The sequence below is a fragment of the Anabrus simplex genome, chromosome 3, assembly GCF_040414725.1.
Source record: "Anabrus simplex isolate iqAnaSimp1 chromosome 3, ASM4041472v1, whole genome shotgun sequence".
NCBI classification, from domain to species: Eukaryota; Metazoa; Arthropoda; class Insecta; order Orthoptera; family Tettigoniidae; genus Anabrus; species Anabrus simplex.
This window is the reverse complement of record NC_090267.1, coordinates 411,990,161-412,017,969: the sequence shown is the minus strand read 5'-3', so window position 1 is coordinate 412,017,969 and position 27,809 is coordinate 411,990,161. Positions and strand designations below refer to the sequence as shown.

The following is a 27,809-nucleotide window of genomic DNA, read 5'->3' as shown; positions in this document are numbered from 1 at the left end:
CGTCCATAAAGACGAAGAAGTAAAATGTTTGAGATATTACCGAATCGCATAGTTTGGAGGAAGTCGCGTTTGCTGCTGAAGATTCTTTTCGATCAAGCGGGAAAAGATGAAGGCTTAATAAAAAGATATCGTGTATTACTAGCTGCTCTTTCTTCTGGCTCTGAAATAAATGTGAATACATTCAAAGAATTTCGTGCGCAAACTGCGGCTTTGTATGTCAAACTATATCCATGGAATTATATGCCCGTAACTGTGCATACCATATTAGTACACATTACTCAAGTAATTAAACATTTTCTTGTGCCAGTAGGAACTTTATCTGAAGAAGCTCAAGAAGCTAGAAATATTGTCGGAGGTTTCGTGAACTTCATACTCAAAAATGTAGCAGCTTAAGATGTTGTTGATCACATCAAATCCCTTAATAAACAAGTACCGAACAATGCCACGTAAAACTCCTGGTAATCTACCTATGGAAGCTATTGAGTTACTTACTGACTCCCATGATCCTTTCACATCAAATGAAGAAGACCAGTATAGCAACGACTACGATTCTCTGGACTCTACAGACGAATCAGGGGACGATTGAACAATGGACATGTTGTTATTATGAACAGGATGAGATTGATGAGGCAATTACTTGCAAATACTGTAATATGATCCTTACACGTTTTTTATGAAATGTTTCTGAGTGTAATCTTAACCTTTTTTATATGGAAATATAATATATATAATATTGTTTTCGTGTGTAAGGTGTGTTTTACTGAAACTACGTATTTAAAATACGTTTTCAATCTGGAAGAATTTACATACAATGCCTTCGTCTATTCCCTCAAATAAGGTGTAACAAGAATACTGGACTGAAATTCTCATTGTTATTCATATTTTATCCAGTTTTCAGTAGTATGTTTACCACTGTTATAAACTATAATATACACATCCAAATCGTGTTTTTACTCCCGTAAATGGACGATTCTTTTGTTGCTTTCGGTCATTTTTAAATCTCCCCTTGCCCCTCACCCCTATATATTTACCCCCGAACATCGTACACTTTAGACGAAGCCAGATATGAATTCAGCGACCTCGAAAACGGTATAGTGCCAACTTTTAATAGGATCCCAGGACTATTAACGACGTTATTAATTTTTTCCACCTAGATCGGGGATTCGGCACACTGTGCGACGTAGCGCCAGCATCATTGTGATGTCAGCTTCGCTGATTGGTTCGTTTCGCAAAATTAATTTTACGTAATAGAACATGTCCTATTTTATGAAAAGTTTTATCAAAGGTTTTATAAAACTTGAATTTGACCGTGAGCAACAGACATTTTATAAAATTAAATTATTGTACAATAAATTTGACAGAAAATTTTACCGTGAGCAACAGGCATTAAGCGGTCGGCTCGAAATATTTCAACGTATTGAGATCATCATGTCTTTTATTTGGTTAATGAGGATGGCAGATCAACAATAAGTGAAGTAAATTGTTGCTGAAAACAGCGCGTTACTGTCGGTGGAAATCACCATTACTTTGTAAGAAAGTAGTGCTCGATCAGTTGAGTAGATATTTTACGACTATTGTGAATTACTACAGATAATGTTGATATTAGCCTTACCTTGGTGTAGGATGGTCGCTGTCAGATCCACTGTCAGGCTGAGTTGGAGAGTTGGGGCTATCAGTCGACACAGCGGTGGTAGCAGCAGGAACATCATCACTAGAATCCGAACTGGAGCTAGGACGAGGACTACTATGTCGTCTTCTGTGTGAAGAACAACTTGATGACCGACGCCGCGCAGGACTACTGCGACGTCGGGTTCGACGAACGTCTCCTATAGTACTGCTACTACTAGAGGGAGTCGCGACCTCTAAACATCGCGCCGGGCTGCCACTGTAGCGCCTGGGGAAGTCCCGTACCGGTGCAGGTGGTGAACTGAGCGTCGGACCCGTCGTCTCCAGGGTGGGTACGACCTGCGCTCCGAGTGGTGGCAGCGGTTGGATGGACTCAGGTGGTGCGCTACGTACTCGAGGTGGCTCACCAAGGTGGAAATGCTGTACACGTCGCATGGATGCCCGCAACCAACTGCTCGGTCTCTCCTCTCCGTTTACACCATCTTCTTCTTCATCCTCCTCCTCAGGGGGCGCAGAGGGATGGAAATGGCGTTGTTCAAGCACCACCGTCTCCGAATTGTGGATCTGTCCCATCTCACTTTCCTGAAGCCTTTGAGCCTCCCCCGCAACCCAACTCCAGTCGATCTCGTCACTGCAACACACATCACAGGTCAAATGAATATCCTTGAAATATTCACATGTCTGTTATCCGTGCTGATTCGGGCTGTTGTACCGCATGCTAATCAATAGAAAGAATCCAGTTCGCAGTAGGTGAATCATTAAAGAAACTGAGCTGCTTTCCTAATGTCACGTGATATTTCCTGTTGAAAAATATTCCTTAGGATCCAAAAGTGATCCTAACTTCGGCTGTCCGGAAAACTAGCAGCAAAATAATCACCTAGCTCTGGCAAACCTACTGTAAGAACAGCAAAACGTCGACCTCTCACCAACACAGAATGCGGTCCAACAGCTCGAATGACCATGAACAACAGCAGCAGCTCCTGCCGAGAAACTCTACAAAGCATTCACATATCATAAAACATATATACAAAACACTTCCTTTTTTGTTAGTGATTTAAAGTCGCACTGACACATCGAAAGTTTCTGGCGTCGCAAGGATGGGAAGGGCTAGGATTGAAAAGGTAGGGGACGTACAGCCCCAACATTTGCCTGGTGTGAAAGTGGGAAACCACGAAAAAACATCTTCACGGATGTCGATGACGGGATTCCAACCACTTATCTCCTGAATACAAGCTCACAGCTACGCGTCCCTAACCACGTGGCCACCTTGCTCGGTCATTTTAGTTACATGTGCAAATCTCGAAATAAGGAACCCGTTATCGTCTATTTTTTACGATTTCCATCAGACAAGCTCCCTAAAATTGGACGTAACTAATAGAACAAGTAAACACCTCAGAGTAAAGTTGTGTCGGTTTATTTCCAAGGGAACCGTTCCTATGAGTATACGTGTGAGACTCAATTTAGGACTTGGCTGGGAGTTTAAAATCAGATGTACCCCTGTGGGTGGGGGTGGTAGAATAACACCCACGGTATACCCTCCTGTCGTAAGAGGCGATTAAAATAAGTTCCTAGGGCTCTTAACTTGGGAGCGTGGATTGGTGAGTACGAGGCCCTTAGCTGAGTCCTGGCTTTCCTTACACTTATTTGTGTCTGGCTCCTCACTTTCATTTATCCTATCCGAACTTCCTTGGTCAGCTTTTTGTTCTTTTCCGACCCTGATGCTATTAGGCTCCGAGGGCTAGGGAGTCTTTCATTTTCACGCCCTTCGTAGCCCCTGTCTTTCTTTGGCTGATACCTTAATTTTTCGAAGTAAGGGAATCCCTTGAGAAATGAATTAATCGTCATAAATTTGAGTTCCATTTTTTTTTTCTTTAGACCAAGCGTATTCTTTTTTCTTCTGCTATTTGTTTTACGTTGAACCTACACAAATAAGTTTTATGACGACGATAGTACACGACAGGTCTGGGGCTGTAAATACCGTCACTTCCTTAATTAATAAGGTATAGCTCCAGCATTTGCGTGGTGTGAAAATGGTAAACCACGGAAAACTATCTTCAGCGATGGCGTGGCCAACTCACTCGGTCATTTTGGTTACATCTGTAATCTCGAAAGTAGGCAACTCTTTATCGTCTATCTTTGACGATTTCTATCATTCAAGCGCCTGTTGTGAAAATGGGAAGCAGCGGAAAACCATATTCATGGCTGTTGAGATTGGGATTCAAAACAACGATCTACCGAGCGTAATCTCACAGCTACGTGACCCGAACCATGTATTTGCTACAAAACAAGGCTCCTTTTGGACGCCTCATTCGTTTTTCTTTTTGCCGACATATAACATACAGTAAAGGGTCAAATTCAACATTTGTGAGTTTTGTTTTTAATTTCAGCGTTTTGAATGATAGATAACTGTTACAGCAACACTGGTTCCTTATTCCTCGCAAATTTATATTTATATACGAATATATATGACCTATTAATGATTGTTGACAGAATTACTACTTAAGAATCCGCGATGCATATAAAATATCCCTGCAGGATAAATGACTGAGAGTTAATCAATGAGCAAAAATGTAGTGAATTTTTTATTACTTTTATAAAAGTTGTTTTACTTCGCACCGACACAGGTCTTATGGCAACGATGGGGCACGGACGGGCTAGGAGTGAGAAGGAAGCGGCCATGGTCTTAATTAAGGTACAGCCCAAGCATTTGCCTGGTGTGAAACTGGAAAACCACGGAAAACCATCTTCAGGGCTGCCGACAGTTGGGTTCGAACCCACTATCTCCCGAATATTGGATACTGGCCGCACTTAAGCGACCAGTAGTGCGCCTCATTCGGTGTTTATTTGCCGACATATAACATATAGTAAACGTTCAAATTCAACATTATTTTTAATTTCAGTGTTTTGAATGATAGATAACTGTTATAGTAACATTGGTTCCTTATTCCTCGCAAATTTAAATTATATTTATATACGGATATATATGACATATTAATGATTAAGCTCCGTGTAGTGAAATTAGGAAGCTGTGGGATCCGTTGAAAATCCGTTATGCAAACACGAAGGTGCTAGTATCAGAATATTTAGATGGTAGTGCAGTGCGATGCAATGAATGGGGAAAAAATTAATCTGAAATATAAATTACTCAGGTGCAAACGGCAAGAAGGCGAGAATAAATATTCAAAAATCGTTACAGTAGTTGTGGCGCTACTCGAATACTGACGCTGGCATATTAGTAATATAGGTCTTGTGAAAAATAAAGTCATCTGACGATCCATGTGTCATTTCTTCCAATTTCGTTTCCATAACTTCCAAGCAGTGAAACCTCGAAATGCGAGATTTACTTTTGCAAATAGTTTCCGAACATTCCAAGAGAGTTTTCATTCCACATATAGTCACGGAGAAACGCGAAATGTTATCCGTTCTTCCAAGGAATGCAGAGAATTGAGCCCGAGACTTTATGGTCTTAAATCCTATCATATGGTAGCGAATAATCAAGATGATCCATCAAAAGACAGTAAAAATAAATTAACATTGAGCACAGTTGTGCTTGAAGAATGTCATTTCTATCCCTCCGCGACCCCCGAGGAGGGAGAAGTAGAAGCATCAGAAGGTGTAGAAGAGAAACAGAGTAGTTGGTTCTGCACATCCATGTGACGTGTACAGTCATCTCAGCGATACTTGAGGTTTAGACAACATTATGTAGCGTTTCATGAGGCTAAGGGAACATAAAAAACTCATTATACTGTAATTTATCGTTTGTCAGTAAAACGGAATTTTAGCGTAATAAACAGTATAATGGCAGACTTACTAATTGAATGATAAACAGCGTAACTCTAACTCCATCTCCTCTGTGATAGCTTCATTTCCACTGCATAACAAAGGCCAATAGCTCGTTCGTGTAATTTTAATGAGCAGATCAATAACGACGAAGTATTCCTATCCTCAGAGCACAACAAGTAGTTCACTCGGTCAAACAGTAATGATATACTGTATGTTATTGTGATTGAAAGCCTTCATACCCGCAATAAGTTCCAGAATAATTCAGTGGATTTTCTGGGAAGTTTTATTCCTTCTTTCTAATTTTTCCAAGTTACATTAAGTTACGACTTACCACACTGTCTCCTCCTTTCTGGTTGTTTAGCTGTATAACGCAGCTGATTAGTCACTTGTCTTTTATGCTCAAGGTTATAAGTTTTAATCCGGTACAGTTCGCTGACACTTAAAAGTGGTTATTTTTTTCAGGGAAAAGTTCCAGCTCAGTTTACTGGATCGAAGGAGTTTGCTTTTGATTACATGGAGTGAACTTTCGTGATCAGCACAGTGACTTCTCCTTAACAACATTTTCCCATTGGCAAAGGGCAGCTATCAGCAGCCTCTGCAGTTGTGTCCTAAGAGCAAGATCTAAACGAATAAGCATTGTAGACGGAGACGAATTACTGCAAACGTGTGCAGTATAGTGGCGTGTGGTAGTTCAAAGGAACAGAATAAATTGTGAAGTGTCAGTGTATGAAGCGTGTTTGAGAATAATTGGGGACGCAGTGAAGACTAACGTCTCCTGTAACATTTATATCTGTGTGGGAAGAATTCTTATTTATGGATTATATATAGATTTATTAAACACATTGTGTACTTTTGACGAAGAATGGTTATAAGTTCCCTTGAAAGTTTTTATCGTTTGCATAGAAATTCAGGGAATTTATCCTCTCCTTACAATCAATCAAGTGGTACTGTGGACAATACAAGCCTCAGAGCGTACTGGAACACTGGGTTGAAGCATGATGGTAACCTCGTTGGTGGATTATGGGAGAAAATCAAAGTGTTCAGCTTGGACAGTGAAGTAATTGCAATGGTATATTATTGCGAAATTAATTATAATTTTTGATGTTATACTAAGATCTCGTGGAAAGTGTAGGTGGCAATAACGGTAAGGATAGACCAAGGTATGAATATGAGAAGCAGATTAGAGCAGATATAGGATGCAGCAGTTATGTAGAAATGAAAAAGCACAGGATAGGCTGGCATAAAACCAGTCTATGGACTCATGACTCAGACAAAAAACTAACAAAGGTGGGTCTTTCGATCTGTATAATGTTTAGTTTATTTAAGTTCTGAAGAAATTTAGTCTTTGCTCAAGCTTCAACGCACAGAATGCTATGATAATGTTGCTTAAATTATATAAGTAGCAACTGTTGAGACTGTGTGAAATAAGCCCGCACCGCAGTGTAGGGGATAGCGTTCCTACTGCTTACCCGGAGTCCCCGGGTTCGATTCTTGGGCAGGTCAGGGATTTTACCTGCATATGAGGGCTGGTTCGAGATTCACTCAGCCTATGTGATTGTAATTGAGGAGCTATCTGACCGTGAGATGGTGTCCCCGGTCTAGAAAGCCAATATTAGCGGCTGAGAGGATTCGTCGTGTTGACTACACAGCACCTCGTAATCTACTTATACAAGTCTTCGGCAGGTATCTATAATTCGTACACATGGTAATGACTTTTGGAGACCTTTAGAGTTTTACAATGTTAAAGTTCATTTTATGCTTTTATTTTTAACCCTACTATGTTTTGAATCGATTATTGATGAGCGGTTCAGTCATTAACATATTTCATAACTTCTTTTTGGATGTGCCTTATCTTGGCATTATAATAATTTGAGTTATTATTTTGGCTGTGAAATTTGATATTATGGGCTTATTTTAAAAGTTTTTGTAACTGTGCTTTAATAGTGACGGTGAGAGAATCGGTCTATCATGTTAAATTTTATAATCAGTTGTTTCAGGTTTACGTATATATTTTATTCTTATTGCTTATACTAGATTGTACTTTCAGAAGAATGAGAAAGTTTTCTTTTTACTTTGTTTTTTGAAAGTAGTTTAATTCCTACGTTATTTTTAATCTTGGGTTGAGGGTAACAAACTGAACGATTACAAACCCTTCGGGACTGTTGCACGATGGGGTTTGGTTTGGTTCTGTGCCGGATAATTTTACAGATTTATAAAAATGCGATATATTCCAAAGTAGTGTCAGTATTTAAAAGTTAAGTATATGACGAAATGTTTTGTTGCATTGATTTACGGAAGTAGTCTTTTAATATTACCTTTAGAGAAATATATTGCCAAAATGCAGCCTTTGTTCCATTCAAATTTCTAGCCATGTTGAGATTAATTTGTAATACTACCGAGGGGGTACTGCCACTATTGTGGAAGAATCAAGCGCAACAAATTCGATAATAATAATAATAATCATAATAATAATAATAATAATAATAATAATAATAATAATAATAATAATAATAATCTTTATTTAAAGGGCCTAACATCTAGGTCATCGGCCACTAATGGTACGAAATGAGACGAAATGTAATGGCAATTTAAAATTCCAAAATTCATCCACTGACCTGAATTCAAAACTTGATGATGAAGAATGAATGGATGAATATGAATTTAAAATAATCAGCGGATCCAACTCACAATATTGAAAGTTAAAAATAATTCCAAAATCAATCCACTGACTAGAATTCAAAAACTGAATATGTATTATTGGACTTCATCAAAGCTCTTCTGCACCCTGCTAGTGTTGGAAATATTAATACGTACAGGATATATTCAAATATACTGAATAACTGTCGCATTCCTCAAGACATGTAAAACTAAAAATTAAAAAAATACAATGAAACCACCAAATTATGCAGTACAGTGCATGTATAATTCGGGGTGTTATTATTATTATTATTATTATTATTATTATTATTATTATTATTATTATTAGGGAAAGTCCGTGTAACTTGGACCACTTAACTTTAGACGTCCATAACTCTATTGACCATACAGAAAATTACTCCAATTCTATACACTTTTTTAACAATGTGTTTTACGTCGCACCGACACAGATAGGTCTTATGGCGACGATGGACAGGAAGGGGCTAGGAGTGGGAAGAAATCGGCCGTGGCCTGAATTAAGGTACAGCCCTAGCATTTGCCTGGTGTGAAAATGGGAAACCACGGAAAAACATCTTCAGGGCCGCCGACAGTGGGGATCGAACCCACTATCCCCCGAATACTGGATACTGGCCGCACTTAAGCGACTGCAGCTATCGAGCTCGTTGAGTTCTATAAACAATAATGAGTACAATGTATCAAATGATTTGTTGAAAATTAATGTTAATATTATCTTTAGGATTTGTTTAAAAGTAATATCTATTCTAAACGGCAGCGTGTCGGCCTCTCACCGCTGGATACCGTGGTTCAAATCCCGGTCGTTCCATGTGAGATTTGTGCTGGACAAAGCGGAGGCGGGACAGGTTTTTCTCCGGGTACTCCGGTTTTCCCTGTCATCTTTCATTCCAGCAACACTCTCCATTCTCATTTCGTAGCATCTCTCAGTCATTAATATACATCACTTTGGGAGTGGCGACCCCATCGTAAAAATAGCCTATATATAATTCATTCATTATATCCCTGACCCGGTCAGTGACTGGAAAACAGGTTGTAGGTTTTCATTTTCATCTATTCTAAAATTTGTTATCAGTGTAATCTGAACCGATAGCGTGTAATTTAGACCGATAGCGTGTATTTTGGACCAGGCGATCGTGCAATTTGGGCTGGTAAATATAAACACAAGTTAATTCATGTATTTATTATGAAATCCTAAGCAATAATATACGACTCTATGAATTGCAGTCATCACTTTTGGCATGTGGGACAATGATAAAACAATTCATCCCGCCTTTTGGCGCAGTTTTCATGAGCCAATTCTTTTCAACTATTACACTGAATCCAATCGTCATCATAATACTGTACTTGTCACATACAATGTAAACAGTTTTTATTTTTTCTTGTGTCTGTAGTGAACAGTTTCTCATCCGTTGCTTAGCCCGAAGGCCTGCAGATTACGAGGTGTCGTGTCTCTCTGCCGTTATTCTTGGCTTTCTAGACTGGGGTCGCCATTTCACAGTCAGATAGCACCTCAATTGTAATCACACAGGCTGATTGGACTTCGAACCAGCCCTCAGATTCAGGTAAAAATTATTCACCTGACCGAGCATCGAACCCTAGGCCTCAGGCTAAGAAGCAAGCACGATACCCCTACACCACAGGGCCGGCTTACAACCAAAAAACTTTTTTTGTTAGAATCACCAGTAAAACTAAGAAGAAATGCAATTACAATTGTTTCAACGGCCACTCAGGCAAATATTTAATCAATAACTAAATAATATATAAAATACTTAAAATTTATGCATGAATGATACTAAAACTCACCTAGATATAACATCAGTAGGGCCTACTTGTAAAAGCTAAACGCCTTCTTGGCTGAAATAGCTACTTCACAGTACACTTACTTGTCACCGTATAAGCTTACAAGGAATGTGACTATTATATTAAGATTGTTTTCCTCTTCCCCTTTCAACATTCCCCTTTCACATTAGCAAAACAACTTTGAGGAAGAAAGCTACCCTTGATTGTCTTGCTGACCTTACAAATACAAAAAATATGATCAGTCCGAATTACACGCAGGTCCAAATTACACGGATTTCCATTATTATTATTATTATCATTATTATTATTATTATTATTATTATTTACTTTACGTTCCACTAACTACCTTTACGATTTTCGGAGACGCTGAGGTGCCGTCATTTAGTCCCACAGGAGTTCTCTTACGTGCCAGTAAATTTACCGACACGAGGCTGACGTATTTGAGCACCTTCAAATATCACCGGACTGAGCCAGTATCGAGCCTGCCAAGTTGGGGTCAGAAGGCCAGCGCCTCAACCAGCTGAGCCACTCAGCCCGGCTATTATTATTATTATTATTATTATTATTATTATTATTATTATTATTATTATTATTATTATTATTATTATTATTATTATTATTATATGCGAAAAAAAACAGAAAACTGATCACGCAAAACTCACTTAGAAGTTGTGCATTTCGTTCTTTGCCAGGCAACCTTCAATTTTTGTCTCGTCGTGGTTCTTGGCTCCTGTCTTCTTTTTGTGGTTTTGTCTCTGACTCTACTTCCCACTTGCTGATTTTCGTTCTGTAGCACGTTTCTGATTCCTGATTTTTCCAGGTCTTGGCGGATTTCCGATGTCTACCTATATGTTTTGATGTTTTCTGCTGCCGCTAGTAAGATTCTTGTCAGTCTGTTTTCTGGTTTGATGTGTCCGTAAAATTTCAGGCGTCTTTTTCTGATGTCGTCCGCAAGGTTTGAAAACTCCTCGGTTTTTGTACGAGATTGCAGCCTGTATCCTTTATCAGTCAGTTTTGGGCCGAGAATTTTTCTGATCATTATTATTATTATTATTATTATTGCGTGTTAGTCTCCGGATCGCCAGATCAAACCCTGAGATAGTCGTATTTTTGAAGGGCGGGAAAGGGTCCAGTCTACACTCCATGTCGTACGATGTCGGCATGTGAATGATCTCTGATGATACATTTACAGTTTACTCGACAGATTTATTTAAAACTCCGCCAGAGATCAACAAAAAGAGTTACGAATTCTCTGCCATCTGGTAAAGTTAAATGGAACGTCCAAATTGTTTTACAGGCAGCCTGTAGAGCGTCAGATAAAAACATCTGGATCTCGGAAGCTGTGGTCATACGGTTACTTTCGGTGTTGTTGTTTTTGTCGTTGTCGTTGTTGTTGTTGTTGTTGTTGTGTCTTTATTCTACAAGAATCCTTCAATAATACGGAAAGAAGAAAATTAAATGTTATCTCTACTTATTTGTATAACATGTGTGGGTGTTTTGTGTAGTTTCATTTTATATCCTTTGTACAATGATTATGATCATCAAATGTCTCCTGGACAAAAGTCAGGGCAATAAGAGAAATCAAACAAAAGGAATAAGAATAAAACGTGGAGAACGGATTACGATGACCCGGACACGAGTTGTTGAGGTGAACATAAATTACGGAGGGACCAATTCTCCCACGACTCTTCAATGATCACAGCGTGCACGCACATAATACCAGAGTGGCCTGCTTTCTATCAGACGTGCTCTGTGGCGTGAGACCGGCATTTAACCCTTTAAATACCACTACGATGCTGAGTCACGGGTTGAAAAGTCGACTTCACTTCCTGTAGCGTAAGGTCATTGGAGCACGTACATTTAAATTCTCCTTAACTTTATTATTTACATCACTTCCATCATTAGGATGAGGCACGAACATGCATGATATCCAAGCCATTTACACAGAATTAATGTAATTGAATCACACATTTGTCCATGAGATCCGGGTGAGGTTGCAGATCTGAATCACGTAATACTGAAAATAAAAATCCATAGCTTCTCTCCAGTTTCAATAGGGTCAGGAATGGAATGAATGAAGCCCCCTCTAGCGGCGAGGATAGAAACTGTGCCGGTTGCCGAAGCTTTTCGCACTCCTCTGGGGCAATTATTTAATGACTGACAGATGAAGTGAGAATGTTGCTGGAATGAAAGGTGACAGGAAAAACCGAATTACCCGGAGAAAAACCTGTCCCTCTTCCGCTTTGTCCAGCACAAACCTCACATAATCATCTAATATTGCCCTGTAGAAAATACTCACAAGAGCAAAAAAATTTGTACCAAAGGCTCACAATATTGCACGTATCCTTACCAGCTTCATTTCCCTGCTTTTTAAATTCTGATACCAAAATATACCGTCACATAGTTCAGTTTTTAATGGAGGCTAACCTCAACTTCTGAACCTGTTAGTTTTGAAAAAAGCACTATCGATCATCACCATATCCCTTCACCGCGACCTACCGTCCACTAGAGAAATTCGCCATGATAGGCCCCATGGCGCATAGCCTTAGAATCCCGCCTTCGACAGAACTGGCTGCATGGTCCTTATTGTTACTATATAATGCCAATTGCTTCTAAAACTGTATTATTTATTAGCTTCGTGTCGGGTTGAGTAGCTCAGGCGGTAGAGTCCTGGCTTTTGAGCTCAAGTTAACAGGTTCGACCTCGGGTCATTCCAGTGGGGGCCAATGACCCAGATGTTACGTCCCCATAAACACCAAGCGTTTTCATCACTCCAATGGTATTTGAACGAGGTCAAATACACCCGTCTTGTGTCCGTAGACTTTCCGACACGTTAAGGAAGTACATCGAGACAAAATTACGGCACCTCGGCGTCTCCGAAAACCGTAAATGTACTTAGCGGGACATAAACCCAATGACCTACATCGTCTTTCTTCGTCATGCCCATTCAAAGGGCGCGTTTGAATTTGTTCGTTGGCCTGACGGTTTTTGCATTCTTATCCTCCCGAAATCTCTTCGTGAATGCACTGTGTTGCATCTTGCGTTCTGTGGATCACTTCCTACCAGTTTTCTTCTTATGCCTGTTGCTCATGGTAAAATTTTCTGTCAAATTTATTGTACAATAATTTAATTTTATAAAATTTCTGTTGCTCACGGTCAAATTCAAGTTTTGTAAAACCTTTGATAAAAATGTTCATAAAATAGGACATGTTCTATTCCGTAAAATTAATTTTACGAAACGAACCAATCAGCGAAGCTGACATCACGATGATGCTGGCGCTACGTCGTGAGAAGATTGTGAAGCTCGATTGTAAACAAACACTTCTTTCTAAAATGGCAGGATCCGGGTGGACTAAGGGAGTTGTTAGCGTTTTACTGGACGAATACCAGAAATATCCTTGTTTGCATGAAATTAAAACGCCACATACCACAACAGAAATGCAAGAAGAAAGGCAGAAAACACAATCGCCTTAATTCCTATATGAATGCTGGTCTTCTAACCTCAAGTAAATTTCGACCAAGGACAGCAATCCTCTACCTTCTTTGGATCCAATCCCGAGTCCAGCATTTCCTGGCATTTCTTTTTACCACTGTACAATATATAATTGCAGCTAAAGCAGCAAGTTTTGCTTTGTTTGTTGGAGCCATACTCTCAAAAGCAATGTAAGTTGAACAGCTGATTCTTGATTTAAAAGTGTATCGATAGATGGCAGCACATACACGTCTTAGTTCAGAAGTGAGTTCATAAATGGCCATCCTGATGCTTCCACGGATTTTATAAAATAATTTTACCATGAGCAACACAACTTGTTTTCACCAAATTTTTATAAAATTAATTGTACAACAAATTTTACGAAACATTTTACCGTGAGTAATAGGCATTAGGTTTCTCTACGAATTTGTGCTTGACTACTATTGTACTGAAGGCTCCACGATCTTCTATGATGTCGTCCGTGATATTCATTTCTTGGAGGTCCGTCTTAGTTTCTTCTAGCCAGTTTATTTTGACATTCCTTGAGCTCATTACTTTAAATAATCTTTTGGTGAGTCTGTCGCTGTCCATTCTATAGATATGGCCATAGAATTTCAGATTTCTCTTGGGTACGGCATCAGTGAACCTGTCAGTTAGTGAGTAGAGGTCGCTGTTATACTCTTAATCCACATTATTACCTGCCAACTTTCAAAAAGAGAAATCCGAAAGATCCTAAAGGGTAAAATTTTTAACACCAGGCGCATGCGTCGCAAAGTCTTGAGACATCATGAAAAAGGACGGCAAGGGGGTAGATTATAAACAGTACTAATACCAGTCAAATATGTGTTGTGATCACCCCTGAAATTAAATACCTACACAAAGTTACATCTTGATGAGTGCTCATCTGCTTCCAGTGACAGTATACAACAAGGAAATTAAGCAGAATATGCCTCCCTAAAAAAATGATAACATCGTCTCTTTAGTTGAATTAATTACGAAAACCACTCTAAAAATACTAAATCGCCAATAAATTCGTCACACAATTCCACGAACAGGTTACAGAAGCACGGTGATAATCGATAATGTGATTAACGATACATTTACCGGTCGAATTTCAAACACTGCATCTCTTATTACCAGCTACTATCGAAAGTCAAAGAAATCGATGTGACCGCAGAAAGCGAAACCAAGCGCGGATATTCAAAATCCGTACAATAAAATTGTTCATCCGTACCACCGTAAAACACACTCAAACTCCGTAGATTTTACGGAAAAACATGAATACTTGGCAGGTATGCGATATAACCGAGAATGGCACAGTGGACCAGAAAATACGGTACATTCTGAACGCCATACTGTACTTATTTTTCAATTAAGGTTACGCCATATGACAGACGTTTGGTAGCTATCTCGACGAAAGATCATCGCTATGAAGAAGTGTCTGATGCGGCCACCGACGGAGGTAACTCGCGTATCTCCAACCGAGGAACGCGGATTTGTCTGCACTTCCGATTCGCACAGTGGTCAGCCGGAAGAAAATTGACTCGGGGAAACAATACGTTCCACGTTTCAACCATGATCTACTGTCAGAATAAATATAAGGTATAGAAAATTTTTTACCGATAAAGTGTAGGCCTAGTTGCTCGAGTTATGATACCCAACACCTTCGTCAGCTGGAAGATTTCCTCAAATTCTGAAATGGACGACTTCAAGGTAATGTCATTACTGCAATGGGAGATGAATAATTTATATCATTATTAATACAGTATACAGGCTATAATTAATGTGTTAATATGTTCTTGCTTTGCTATGTTTCCTAGCTAATCTTGCCATTTTGAGAGATATTCAGATATTTACGTCGCACCGACACAGATACCTACACAACAGGAAAGGACTAGGAGTGGGAAGGAAGCGGCCATGGCCTGGTGTGAAAATGGGAAATCACGGAAAACCACCTTCAGGGTTCGAACCCACTATTTCCTAAATGCAAGCTCATAGTTGCGGGCCACTAACCGCACGGCCACCTCGCTCGGCGAAACCTCTTTAACTGACCAGATGATAAATAAATAAAAATCGGTCTTTTAGAGGGAACATCAAATAACTATAACATTGTCATCATCATCATCATCATCTGTTTACCCTCCAGGTTCGGTTTTTCCCTCGGACTGAGCGAGGGATCCCACCTCTACCGCCTCAAGGGCAGTGTCCTGGAGCTTCAGACTCTTGGTCGGGGGATACAACTGGGGAGTATGACCAGTACCTCGCCCAGGCGGCCTCACCTGCTATGCTGAACAGGGGCCTTGTGGAGGGATGGGAAGATTGGAAGGGATAGGCAAGGAAGTGGGAAGGAAGCGGCTGTGGCCTTAAGTTAGGTACCATCCCGGCATTTGCCTGGAGGAGAAGTGGGAAACCACGGAAAACCACTTCCAGGATGGCTGAGGTGGGAATCGAACCCACCTCTACTCAGTTGACCTCCCGAGGCTGAGTGGACCCCGTTCCAGCCCTCGTACCACTTTTCAAATTTCGTGGCAGAGCCGGGAATCGAACCCGGGCCTCCGGGGGTGGCAGCTAATCACGCTAACCACTACACCACAGAGGCAGACACTACAACATTGTACATTGCAATATTCCTAAAACTGCTCGCATGACGATATTATGTCGGAGATGAAATCTAATTAACATCCGTTACTTGTGGAGAAATTAATTATACGTAGATTAGAAGCAAATTTGAGGGTTTCCCTGCAACATTGGTCCGCATATAGGTAATGTCTTGGCACGGGCTCGATTGAACCACTCGAAAACAACATTGTTCACTTCTATGAATGGCTATCACTGTTTTTCTTAATTCCTTTATTCGTATTTTCTTCGTATTCTTTTAAGTAACGGTTGTGATTTGGCATTTCCCGCACTGAAACAAATCTGCTATATCACACTGAAATCATCTATAATTATTCTCCTTTATTGTCCTCTTAAGCGATCCTCCGTGGCTCAGGTGGTAGCGCACCGGCCTCTCACCACTGGGTTCCGTGGTTCAAATCCCGATCACTCCATCTGAGATTTGTGCTGGACACAGAGGAGGTGGGACCGGGTACAACTGTTTTCCCCGACATCTTTCATTCCAGCAGTATCATTTCTCCAATATTATTTCATTTCATCTTTTACTCATTAATCATTGCCCCAGAGAGGAGTGCGATAGGCTTCGATAGCCGTAACAATTCCTATCCTCGCCACTAGATGAGGGCTTCATTCCATTCCTGACCCGGTCGAATGACTGGAAACAGGCTGTGGATTTTAATTTGTCTCTTAAGCATACTCACTGTTCTCTAGTAAAAATGACAATAAGAGATTACAAGATGTTGGGTGTTCAGGGGTGTATAATCGCTCAAAAAAGAATGAGGGCATGGTAATGTACAGTATAAGGTCCTCGCACATATACTTTTCTCAGAAACAACTGATCCTTTAAATATGCTTGTTGTGGGTATCCACAGGGTTTTTATCCACATGGAAGGCCAATTATGTGTTGATAACAATTAAAATTAAGTGTGATAAAATATTAAATGAGAAAACCATACAAAATAATTTCATTTTCTGAGCCACCGAGACGGAGTCGTCTAAAAAGTCCGCAAATGCTACAGACTTCATGAAACCAGCTGTCGTAGACACTAATTTTAAGTATTATCATTTTCAAGATTTTACAATTGTTGAAAATTTGGTATTTCCGGTAGTGGTATGGATACCTATAGAATACATTTGTGGAAGTAGTTATGGTATAATTAAAATTAGAGAGTCTAATGGACATATTTCTGCCATACCTAAAAATTTCAAAGAAAATTTCTGATTCACTGAGAAGCTAATATTTTAAATGCATAAAATGCCAGCTCAGAAAATTAACTTCAAGGTTTCGAAATGTTCATGAAATATTCGTATAAGTCTTGCAACCGCTGACTTCCATTAAAACAACCAAAGATACAGAAAACCTGTAAAAAGAAAGATGTACGCTTTAATTGTACACAATAGATCTCCTAAAGAGAAACTTAATACCATGTAATTGCCGTGAACATTTAAAAAAGCGGAGTGAATAGCAATTTCACTGTATGCATATCATTAACCTCCTTCCGCCAGCGAATATGAACTATCCAGAGACTTACTGACGAAAATAACTTCGTTGTTAAATGTCGACAATTTTCTTTCCACTTTAATTGGCATGTAATAAGGAGGAGTTAAGTGGTCCACATTCATGTGTGTATTGCTCCAAGGCAAGTAAGACATATAGGACATTCACACCCACGCCCTACGTATTCGAGGATTGCACAGCATGAAGCGTTCGTTATTCAGTGATTTATCCAAAGCTCTTGCGTAATCGCAGAGAAAGAAAGCGATAAAGGGAAACAATAGGTAATATGAAGCACTGTCCAGTATAATTTCATGATGATGGGGATTATATTCCAATAAAATAACTCAAGAGCCAAGAGTGCTTTGTTCGGAAGACAGTGGGTTCGAACCACACTGTAGGCAGCCCTCAAGATGGTTTTCCGTGGTTACCCATTTTCACACCAGGTAAATACTGGGCTGTACCATAATTAAGGCGACGATCGCTTCCTTTCCACTCCTAGCCTTTTCAAATTCCATCGTCACCATAACACCTATCTGTTGTCGGTGCGACGTAAAACAAACTATTAAAAATGTGTCTTGTTCTTTCAAGTCTACCGAACGGGAAAATTTTTCATTAGCAAGAAGTATCTCCTCATCTGGAATTTAAATTTGTTGGGATGGTCATGTTCAGGGTCCGGATTTTTATGATCTAATAAATGCCCAAAATCGACCTATAAAATGATCTAAAGATCCTCAAAAGTGACGTCAAATGAGCGAGAAATAGACCCAAATATAAGAAGGACCATGCATATTTTCTCAAAATAACAAATATGTATATTGTCCACATTACCTTTAAGTGGCAATGGAGTGGACACAATATATGTCATCGAATAACAATAAGTCCGCCTCTGTAGTGTAGTGGTTAGCGTGATTAGCTGCCACCCCCGGAGGCCCGGGTTCGATTCCCGGCTCTGCCACGAAATTTGAAAAGTGGTATGAGGGCTGGAACGGGGTCCACTCAGCCTCGGGAGGTCAACTGAGTAGAGGTGGGTTCCATTCCCACATCAGCCATCCTGGAAGTGGTTTTTCGTGGTTTCCCACTTCTCCTCCAGGCGAATGCCGGGATGGTACCTAACATAAGGCCACGGCCGCTTCCTTCCCTCTTCCTTGCCTATCCCTTCCACTCTTCCCATCCCTCCACAAGGCCCCTGTTCAGCATAGCAGGTGAGGCCGCCTGGGCGAGGTACTGGTCATTCTCCCCAGTTGTATCCCCGACCGAGAGTCTGAAGCTCCAGGACACTGCCCTTGAGGCGGTAGAGGTGGGATCTCTCGCTGTGTCCGAGGGAAAAGCCGACCCTGGAGGGTAAACAGATGAATAATAATAATAATAATAATAATAATAATAATAATAATAATAATAATAATAATAATAATAATAATAATAATAATAATAATAACAATAATAATTAGAGCCCGATCAAAATACAGATCAACAACTTTAAGGGCTTCCACGATGAGCAAAAGCAGAACAGCGGCTGGACAGAAGAGAGAAGACAGTTGGCCAGAGAAAGAATGAAACGCATTGGGGCTGCAAAAAAGACTTCCAGAAATGTCTTATAGTCACTAGACGTGGTCTCTAATGACCCTAAACGAGAAAAAAAATTAGAGCCCGGAATTTTATGCAGCAATAGGTTAGAATGCAAACTAATTTGGTTATTAGGAAGTCTACGCCGCTCTTCCGTAATGTAGTGAGAGTAACATAAGTTCAAGGGGTTCTGATGGGCCGAACCCCTAATGTTTATGAAAACCCGATAGCACAGTCGTTGTGCAGATTAGACTATACTTGCAATTCGCTTCAGTAAGTTTGCATTCTAACGTAATGCAGAATAATAATAATAATAATAATAATAATAATAATAATAATAATAATAATAATAATAACAGAAACGCCTGAGAGAATAATATTTCACTAGTTTTTAAACTGCAATTCTTACAAGGAAAATAAGTGAATATCTATGTATCGTCATCGTGTAATCCACTGATATTCTGGTTACCACTTGTTTGTAGCGCCAACGGCCGTAGCCGTGTTGAAACACCGGATTCCGTGAGATTTCCGAAGTTAAGCAACATTGGGCGTGGTCAAGATTTGGATGGGTTGCCACGCGCTGTTGGTGGGGTAAGGGAATGGAGGAGCGGAAAGGAACTGGCCACCCTACCGTACGTAAACCCCGGCTCAGGCAAACCTCTTGTTTGTAGCGACCTACATGGTTTTGAATGGTAAATCTTTTATCTGCTGCCCCGTTCACTTCGCGTATGTCTCAGAAAGGTATCTGACCATCTGCTAAACAAATACCCTCTCCGAATAGTGTATTAATGTTTCTTCAATGGGCAGCTTTAGGTGGCTTTATCTTTGGTATTCTAACACTTGAACGCGAATAAATAAAACTGGCACTGTGTAAAATGAAACTAACAAGCAGGTGTGTGTATGTTACTATTCAGAATCTTCAGCAGCACCTTACTGAAATGCGAATAATAATACCTCCACCTCTCACTGCAAGCCTATCCACATTAGAAGCAAAGTCTCAACGCACATTAGGGATGTGGATTTCCATAGAGTACGGATAAGAGTTGTAGAAGGCTACTTTATTTCACATTCTTCGAACGGAGTATAGAACCTTTTGATGTTTGATCATTCTCATTTATATAAGCTAGAATAATTATTCAGATATGTTAATTACCCAATGTAAATGCATAAAAATGACTAGGCCTAAATAATAACACAGAACGAAGAAATACGATTTATAAAAATCCACAGTTCTAGTCCTTCAGGCAGGCAACTCAGGGTTGTTTTTTTTTTTTTTTTGCAAGTTGCTTTACGTCGCACCGACACAGATAGGTCTTATGGCGACGATGGAACAGGATGAGGCTAGGAGTGGGAAGGAAGCGGCCGTGGCCGTTATATAAGGTACAGCCCCAGCATTTGCCTGCTATGAAAATGGGAAACCACGGAAAACCATCTTCAGGGCTGCCGACAGTGGGGTTCGAACCTACTATCTCCCGAATACTGGATACTGACCACACTTAAACGACTGCAGCTATCGAGCTCGGTCAACTCAGTGTTGAAAACATCCTATGGATATGAGCTACGAATTTTGGATAAAAAATATAATAAAGTGTAAGAATATATTATTTATTTCCTCCTAAAAAAATTTCAATCCTTACCTTAATCATCGTTATCCGGTCGATTAGATCAGCAGTTTTCGTTTTTCTACCACTATGAGCGCTAATGTAAGTCAATTCATTTTTTCACTTAAGCACCACAACGAGCGCTAATGTGAGTCAATGCAAAGTTTCACTTAAGCTCTTATAAGTGCATTCGTTGTGGACAAAAAATCGAAAAACACCTGCGGGTATTGAAACAGGGAACACACTACAGAAATAATTATGTGAATAATTTAATTTGGCTAGGATTTGAATAAAAATAAAACTAGTAAAGAAAGCGATTTAAGCTGGGTTTTTTCGGAACTGCATTTAGGCCAGAAGCGATTTTCCGACATTTGTTTTTTAAGGTTGATAGAGCTATCCAAGACTCACAATTTGAAACCTTTCTGGGCCCTTTATCCCTTCAACCTTCGGCACAATTGAAGAAATTGCTTAATTTTGCGTTTTGCGTAGTATGGGGACCCCCTACTTTGTCTGCTAAGAAATGTTTTAAACGTTAAAAGACACAACTTTTCTCTTTGCGAAAGTCAAATTTTCATTTAAATATCTTGGCTGTTAATTTCAGATGACTGCCAGCCATAGCCTGTACGGTTGCTAGGTAACACTGTCTCGCCATCCATCCATACTTTACACATAACAGTCTGTCTGGTTGCTAGGGTTACACTTCCATCACAAATTTTGTGACGCTAACTTTCGAAAGGCAAATTTTCAGACGACCCCCACCATACTCAATGTCAAAACAAAAATTAATGTAACTGCTGAATATGACAAAACAATGATGCAAAATTGAAAAAAGGTCTACAAGTAAAAATGACAGTAAATATGCATTTCTGTAATCAAGAGGCCGTGATAAGGATGTATGTGTAAGTTAAAAATATGTGGGTTTCAACAATTAAATTATGACATGTCATCAAAATCCGGGCCGTGGTCATGTTGTTCTTGTCCTTCAAAGCAACAGAGCACAATCACTCAGACTGCCACTTACTGATTCCGCTCCATATTACGTAACTTTAGCTACACTTGGTAAGTAAAATTCAACACAAGGCTATTGACACATATACCTCTATTTTCTCAATATCAGTTACATTATCTTTGGAAGACATACATACAACTGACAATATGGATATCATGAAAGTTTTGTCGTAAGATAACGTCATCTAGTTCATCTAATTCTTTTAGGGTATAGGAGGATTCTCTTCTTTCAGGCAGAGTAGACATTCGATAAGGTGATCAGCTCCTTTTCACTGTTTCAACCTCTCCCCATCTGCCAGCAGTGCACATCATGGGCTTATGAAGAACTGCTGATCAGAGATACATCGAATATTACACGGACCCACCTGTAATAAGCAAAACTGGAAAATAATAATAATTTTATTTGCTTTACGTCACACTGACTACGTTTACGGTCTTCAGGAGACACCGAGGTGCCGTAATTTAGTCCGTCAGGAGTTATTTTGTGTGCCAATAAATCTACCGACACGAGGTTGACATATTGGAACACCTTAAAATATCACTGGACTGAACCAGGATAGAATCTGCCAAGTTGGGGTCAGAGGACCAGTGCCTCAAACGTGTGAGCCACTCAGTGCGGCATAAAATTGGACCTCCTCAAGGAAAACGTGTATAACCAGTCAACAACACGTACATTTTACTGGAGCAGATACAAGAAAAACTTCAATGGAATCTACATCTGTTTAATGTGGGCCTATGTACAGAGATGATATTGTAATAATACAAATCTAATGAATGTATTTTGTTTTTAAATTACACATTTTGTAGGATTGAAATACAGTATAAATAATTGTATGCTTCATTTGTGGTTTTTATACGTTTAGAACTTCACTGTAGTCACATCAGACTCTAATCAACAATGTGATGTGCTTTGTGGGATACAAAGGTATTGATGACATCACTGACATATTCGATGATGAGGTGGCTGAGCTCACCGAGTCTGTACTGGGTCATAGCTTCATAGAGAGTTCTTTACACGTTCTATTTTCTAAAATGATCGTTCCGTGCAAGAAACAATAAGAGGAAGAGTTATAAAATGAAACGGCATGTAAAAGTTTTGAGACTATGATTGAGTTTTCAACTACTAATGGATTTGTAATCAGCTACAGGAGACTTTCTCTATAGTGTTCTTTATAGCTGTCCTAAATGAAAAACTAATAATAATAATAATAATAATAATAATAATAATAATAATAATAATAATAATAATAATAATAATAATAACTGCAGCTAAATGCAACCACATTACAATGCCTCTACTTACGAATTGTAAAATTAAGATTTTTCTGCCCATTCAACAAAAACGTGCTATCACCTTTCCAATGCAGAGTGACATTCAAGTAAATTTATTTATTTAATTTATTTATTTATTTATTTATTTATTTATTTATTTATTTATTTATTTATTTATTTAAGCGGGGTAAGTCTATTCGGGCCCTATTTATCCCCGGACCAGCTTACATTGCAGGCCTTGAATGCCCTAACGTTACGCCACTGGTGATGACAATTCCCAATGGTGATTAACGTTATAGATTGTATGAGATAAAATATGTCAGCAGAGATTTACTGTAGATCCAGTCGCACTGTGTGGAACAGGGTGTTGGCGAACAACGAAGAGTGTATTGTAGAACACGAATTTCACGTCATGAACATGCGAATTCTTCCATGGAATATACGTTCTGTCTATATCTTTAACGTCATACTCAGAAGGCGAATGAGTTTCAAATCGAATTATGAAGAAATTTGGAAGATATGCCAGTATAGTACGACCACGTGAGACATACTGCGCATGAAAATGTCGTCTGTACAACATTCAAGTTTGAAATCATAGGTCGATGTCCACGGGGATGACCTAAGCGGATTCAGAACTCAATTTTACACGATGTATGTCACAGATCAAAATGGCTTGATGTTAGAACGAAGAAGTTTTGTGATTCGTACTACAGGTATCCTAAGAACATCACTGCAGAGTGGGTAGATAACAGTACGAGGGAGGAGCATTAGCATGTTAAAATACTAATACTTTTGTGCTAAAAGCAAGCGCCAGATCTACACCGAATGGACAGATTTGTGGAACACAACCCAGCAATACAATGGCAGATATTATGCCTATATTCATCCAAATATACCGAGACAGCCATGGTATAAAGACATTCGATGGACCACGGGACGGATAACTACCATCATACGATAAGATTTAATTATGGGTCATTGCCGGCTCATCTGAATAAGACAAGTGTCACAGCTACAACCAATTGTATGTGTAGTGATAAAAATATCGCACCACATGTAAACCACATCTTTTTTGAATGCCCGAAGACTGAACACCAAAGATCAGACTTCATCAAAACTCACGTGCAGGTTGGAGCTCCACAGTAAATAAGTGTCCTACTATTAATAATCTTAGGAAATTTACTAATATACTGGGAAATGGCCCTCTTTCGGAAGAAATTGTAGTAAATATATGAAGTAATCCAAATTTTCCAAAGTGAACGGTGAAATAAATAATTCAGTGAAATTCTTATTACTGTGGTTGCTGTCATTAGTATTATCTTTGTGTTGGTGATTTTCTTTAACAGGGATCTTAGCTGGTATGGACAAAATGAACAAATACTTCAAAGTAACTACGTAACTGCCTGTGTATTGTGTGTAATTGCGACGTTCTACTCTTTCAAATTTATATGTACAGTGTTGATGACCAACTGTGTCCTGGAGGCAAAGGTCATGGCAATAAAATTAAATGAAAATCCACAGCCGGTTTCCAGTCATTCGACCGGGCCAGGGATGGAATGAATGAAGATGTAGTGGCGAGGATATGAACTATGCCTGCTATCGAATCCCGTCACACTCCTCTGGAGCAATGATTAATGACTGACAGATGAAATGAGCCTGGACAGCGTTGCTGGAATGACAGGGAAAACCGGAGTATCCGGAGAAAAACCTGATCTCGCATGGAGTGACCGGGATTTGAACCACGGAACCCAGCGGTGAGAGGCCGGTGCGCTGCTGCCTCAGCCACGAAAGCCATGGCAATGAAATAAAAAACTAATAAAACAATAGAAAATTTAGCCTATTTCAAATAATCTCCAAATTGCACAATCCATATTATACTCTATACGTGAGACTTGACCTCATTAACCATTTGTAAGTTCAGAGTGTGTGTTTACTCAGGTCCAATTCCAAGGCTTCAATTAAGTCAATGTCGTTCCTTTCAGAGAGTCCTCAATTCGATTCGCGTCTCAGTAAGGGATTCGGGGAATGGGCGTTTGTGTTTTGTCCCAATGAGTGGGATCGAACCCGCCAACTTGGACCCAGAAATCCAGCACGCAGCCCGGTAAATGTACGGTGTTAAATCTGTGGATGGTTATCATACAGTGCTTTCATACACAGTGCAATGGTCATTCTAAAAGACAAAGTAGCCCTCAGGACAATGTTCATGTGAGTGCGGAAGGGGGGGTGGGGGTTGGAAGGATGACATCTTATCTTCCGGCAATCGGACTGTGAGAACTGTAGAGAAAGAGAATCAGTGACCTGTTTCTCATACTAGGAAACACGCAGCAGGGATAACAGACCGAGTTCTGGGTGATGTCAATGCCACAGTATGACAGTAACCTATAGCGTGCTATTGTTCATAAGCAGCCATTAACATTGAAACAAATTACTACTGTAGGTAATTCCAAATGATGAAACGGGGTCACTGAAGTTCCACGTACGTCGTCATTCTCTTGGACTGACCTCAAGACGAGTTCTTATTGGTTCGAGAAGAGTTCCCAAACGAGTACAATACAGGGGAAAGAACAATACAGAGCTTCTCTGAGACAGTGGTCGGTAAATGTTTTATGTAACGTCCTCCTTCTGTTATATCATAATTCTTGTGTCCCTCCCCGTTATTTCCCACACTTCTTCCGCACGAAGTAAACGTACATAGAGAAGAACCAGGTGGAGCTCGACCGAACAAGCTGGAAGCCGGTCAACCCACGGCGCCCACAGCAATGTACTGGCGTTGAGGTCAGCCTCGCTCAGGCGTCGGATAAAGGAAGAAGCAGAACAGACCACAGTGTAAGTTGGAACGAGAGGGGTGTAGAGGCACCTAGCTCATCATAATATACAATTTATGACTTTGCTGACAAGATGTAGTGTCCACAGTTCACTATGTCTTTTGGTATAGCCTAGAGCAAATATGTTACTTTCATTGAGCCTGTCTCAGTCCCTCTCTGACTTTGACAATATGAAAGTGACTAAGATGTGAGCGGTTCTAGTCATGTCATTCTTATGTAGCCAGTCCCTGTTATAAATAGTGTAGAAATTTTGCTAATAGGGACGGATGGTGCGTGCATTTCAGTAGGCATGGCATACTGGCATGTTATAGCAACTTCTGGCTCGGTGAGGAAAACAACTGTAAACTGCAACAATTCTCATTTTTCAAGTATGTATCTTCAGTGTCTACACATTCTATGATCGTTGATGGCTGAGCTGTTGATGATTCAACCAGCCTTCGGGTTGACTACTCAGCATACAATATAATTTCGTGTGGTTACTGCTAACATGGCGCAGTTATTTCATTATTTGCAGCTATCATATAGTTAAGGATTCAGTTGCATTCATTAATATTTTTGCAGATTTGTTAATTGCTCCATGATTATCACCTTTCTCATCATCATCATCATTGAAATGAAATGGCGTATGGCTTTTAGTGCCGGGAGTGTCCGAGGACATGTTCGGCTCGCCAGATGCAGGTCTTTTTATTTGACTCCCGTAGGCGACCTGCGCGTCGTGATGAGGATGAAATGATGATTAAGACGACACATACACCCAGCCCCCGTGCCAGCGAAATTAACCAATTAAGGTTAAAATTCCCGACCCTACCGGGAATCGAACCCGGGACCCCTGTGGCCAAAGGCCAGCACGCTAAACATTTAGCCATGGAGCCGAACATCATCATCATTCATCACTTCATTACTATCATTATCTGCATTGTTATTCCATTAAGTCAATAGTTGTATAAGTAACTTTTATTTATTGTTTCTTCTTATTATTATTCGCCTCTGTGACGTAGTAGTTAGTGTGATTAGCTGCCACCCCTCCCCCCCCCACGAGGCCCTGGTTCGATTCCCGCTCTGGTACGAAGTTTCAAAAGTGGTACGAGGGCTGGAACGGGGTGCACTCAGCCTCAAGAGGTCAAATGAGTAGAGGGGTTTCAATTCCCACCTCAGCCATCCTCGAAGTGGTTTCCCACTTCTCATCCAGGCAAATGTCGGGATGGTACCTAACATAAGGCCACGACCGCTTCGTTCGCTCTTCCTTGCTTATTTCTTCCGTTCTTCCCATCCCCCCCACAAGGCCCCTGTTCAGCATTGTGGGTGAAGCCGCCTAGGCGTGGTAGTGGTCCTCCTTCCCAGTTGTATCCCGCCGACCCAATGTCTCACGCTCCAGGACACTGCCCTTGAGGTGGTAAAGGTGCATCCGAGGGAAAAACCAACCCTGGACGGTAAACGGAGTAAGAAAGAAAGAAAGAAGGAACGAAAGAAATAAAGAAAGAACGAAATTATTATTGTATACACATTGTATCTCATAATCTGGTTAAATGGAAGAGAGGGCGAAATTGCATTGATCTCGCCAGAAAATGTAAATCTGATCCATCTCTTGTAATGCACACTCTCGACGAGATCGGGCAGCATCTGCCGTATATAAGGGAACTACCTGTTAATGTGATGGAGAATTCTTGAATGTGGTGTATGAGTTGCAAGAATGCTGGAAGCTGCACAAACAGCTAATCCCTAATTCAAGAGAATTTACTGTTAACAACAGAAATCCCTTCTCTCAGCCGGATATCGAACCGGGCAACGCTAGGACCGAAGGAAAAGACTCTGAACACTCAGCCAAGGAGACGGATTATTGAATTTTTTAACAGAGGCTCGTAGATTGATTACTAGAAGTTATAACAGTCTATAATGTAGAAAAATGATGTAGTGGCTACCAGCTGCTGACAGTTCCATGCAAGTTTACAATGAAACAGCGAAGCATTACAGTAACAACCTAGGTAAAATCGACCTTTCTTTTTTCCTTTACTTATTACCTATGATGATAAAGGTTTACGACATACAATAATCATTTCTACAGAATTTTGAAG

At 40.0% G+C, this 27,809-nt stretch overlaps 1 protein-coding gene across 2 annotated transcripts in view; it reads right to left on the bottom strand.

Moving 5' to 3' along the window:
• Positions 1-27,809, bottom strand: part of bdg (bedraggled) — an 842,871-nt gene that overhangs the window by 393,323 nt on the left and 421,739 nt on the right. For both annotated transcript variants that reach the window (XM_067143397.2, XM_067143396.2), the window contains exon 3: positions 1,613-2,257. In XM_067143397.2, coding sequence (XP_066999498.2) covers positions 1,613-2,257 — 645 coding nt within the window. The remainder of the gene's footprint in view (positions 1-1,612; positions 2,258-27,809) is intronic.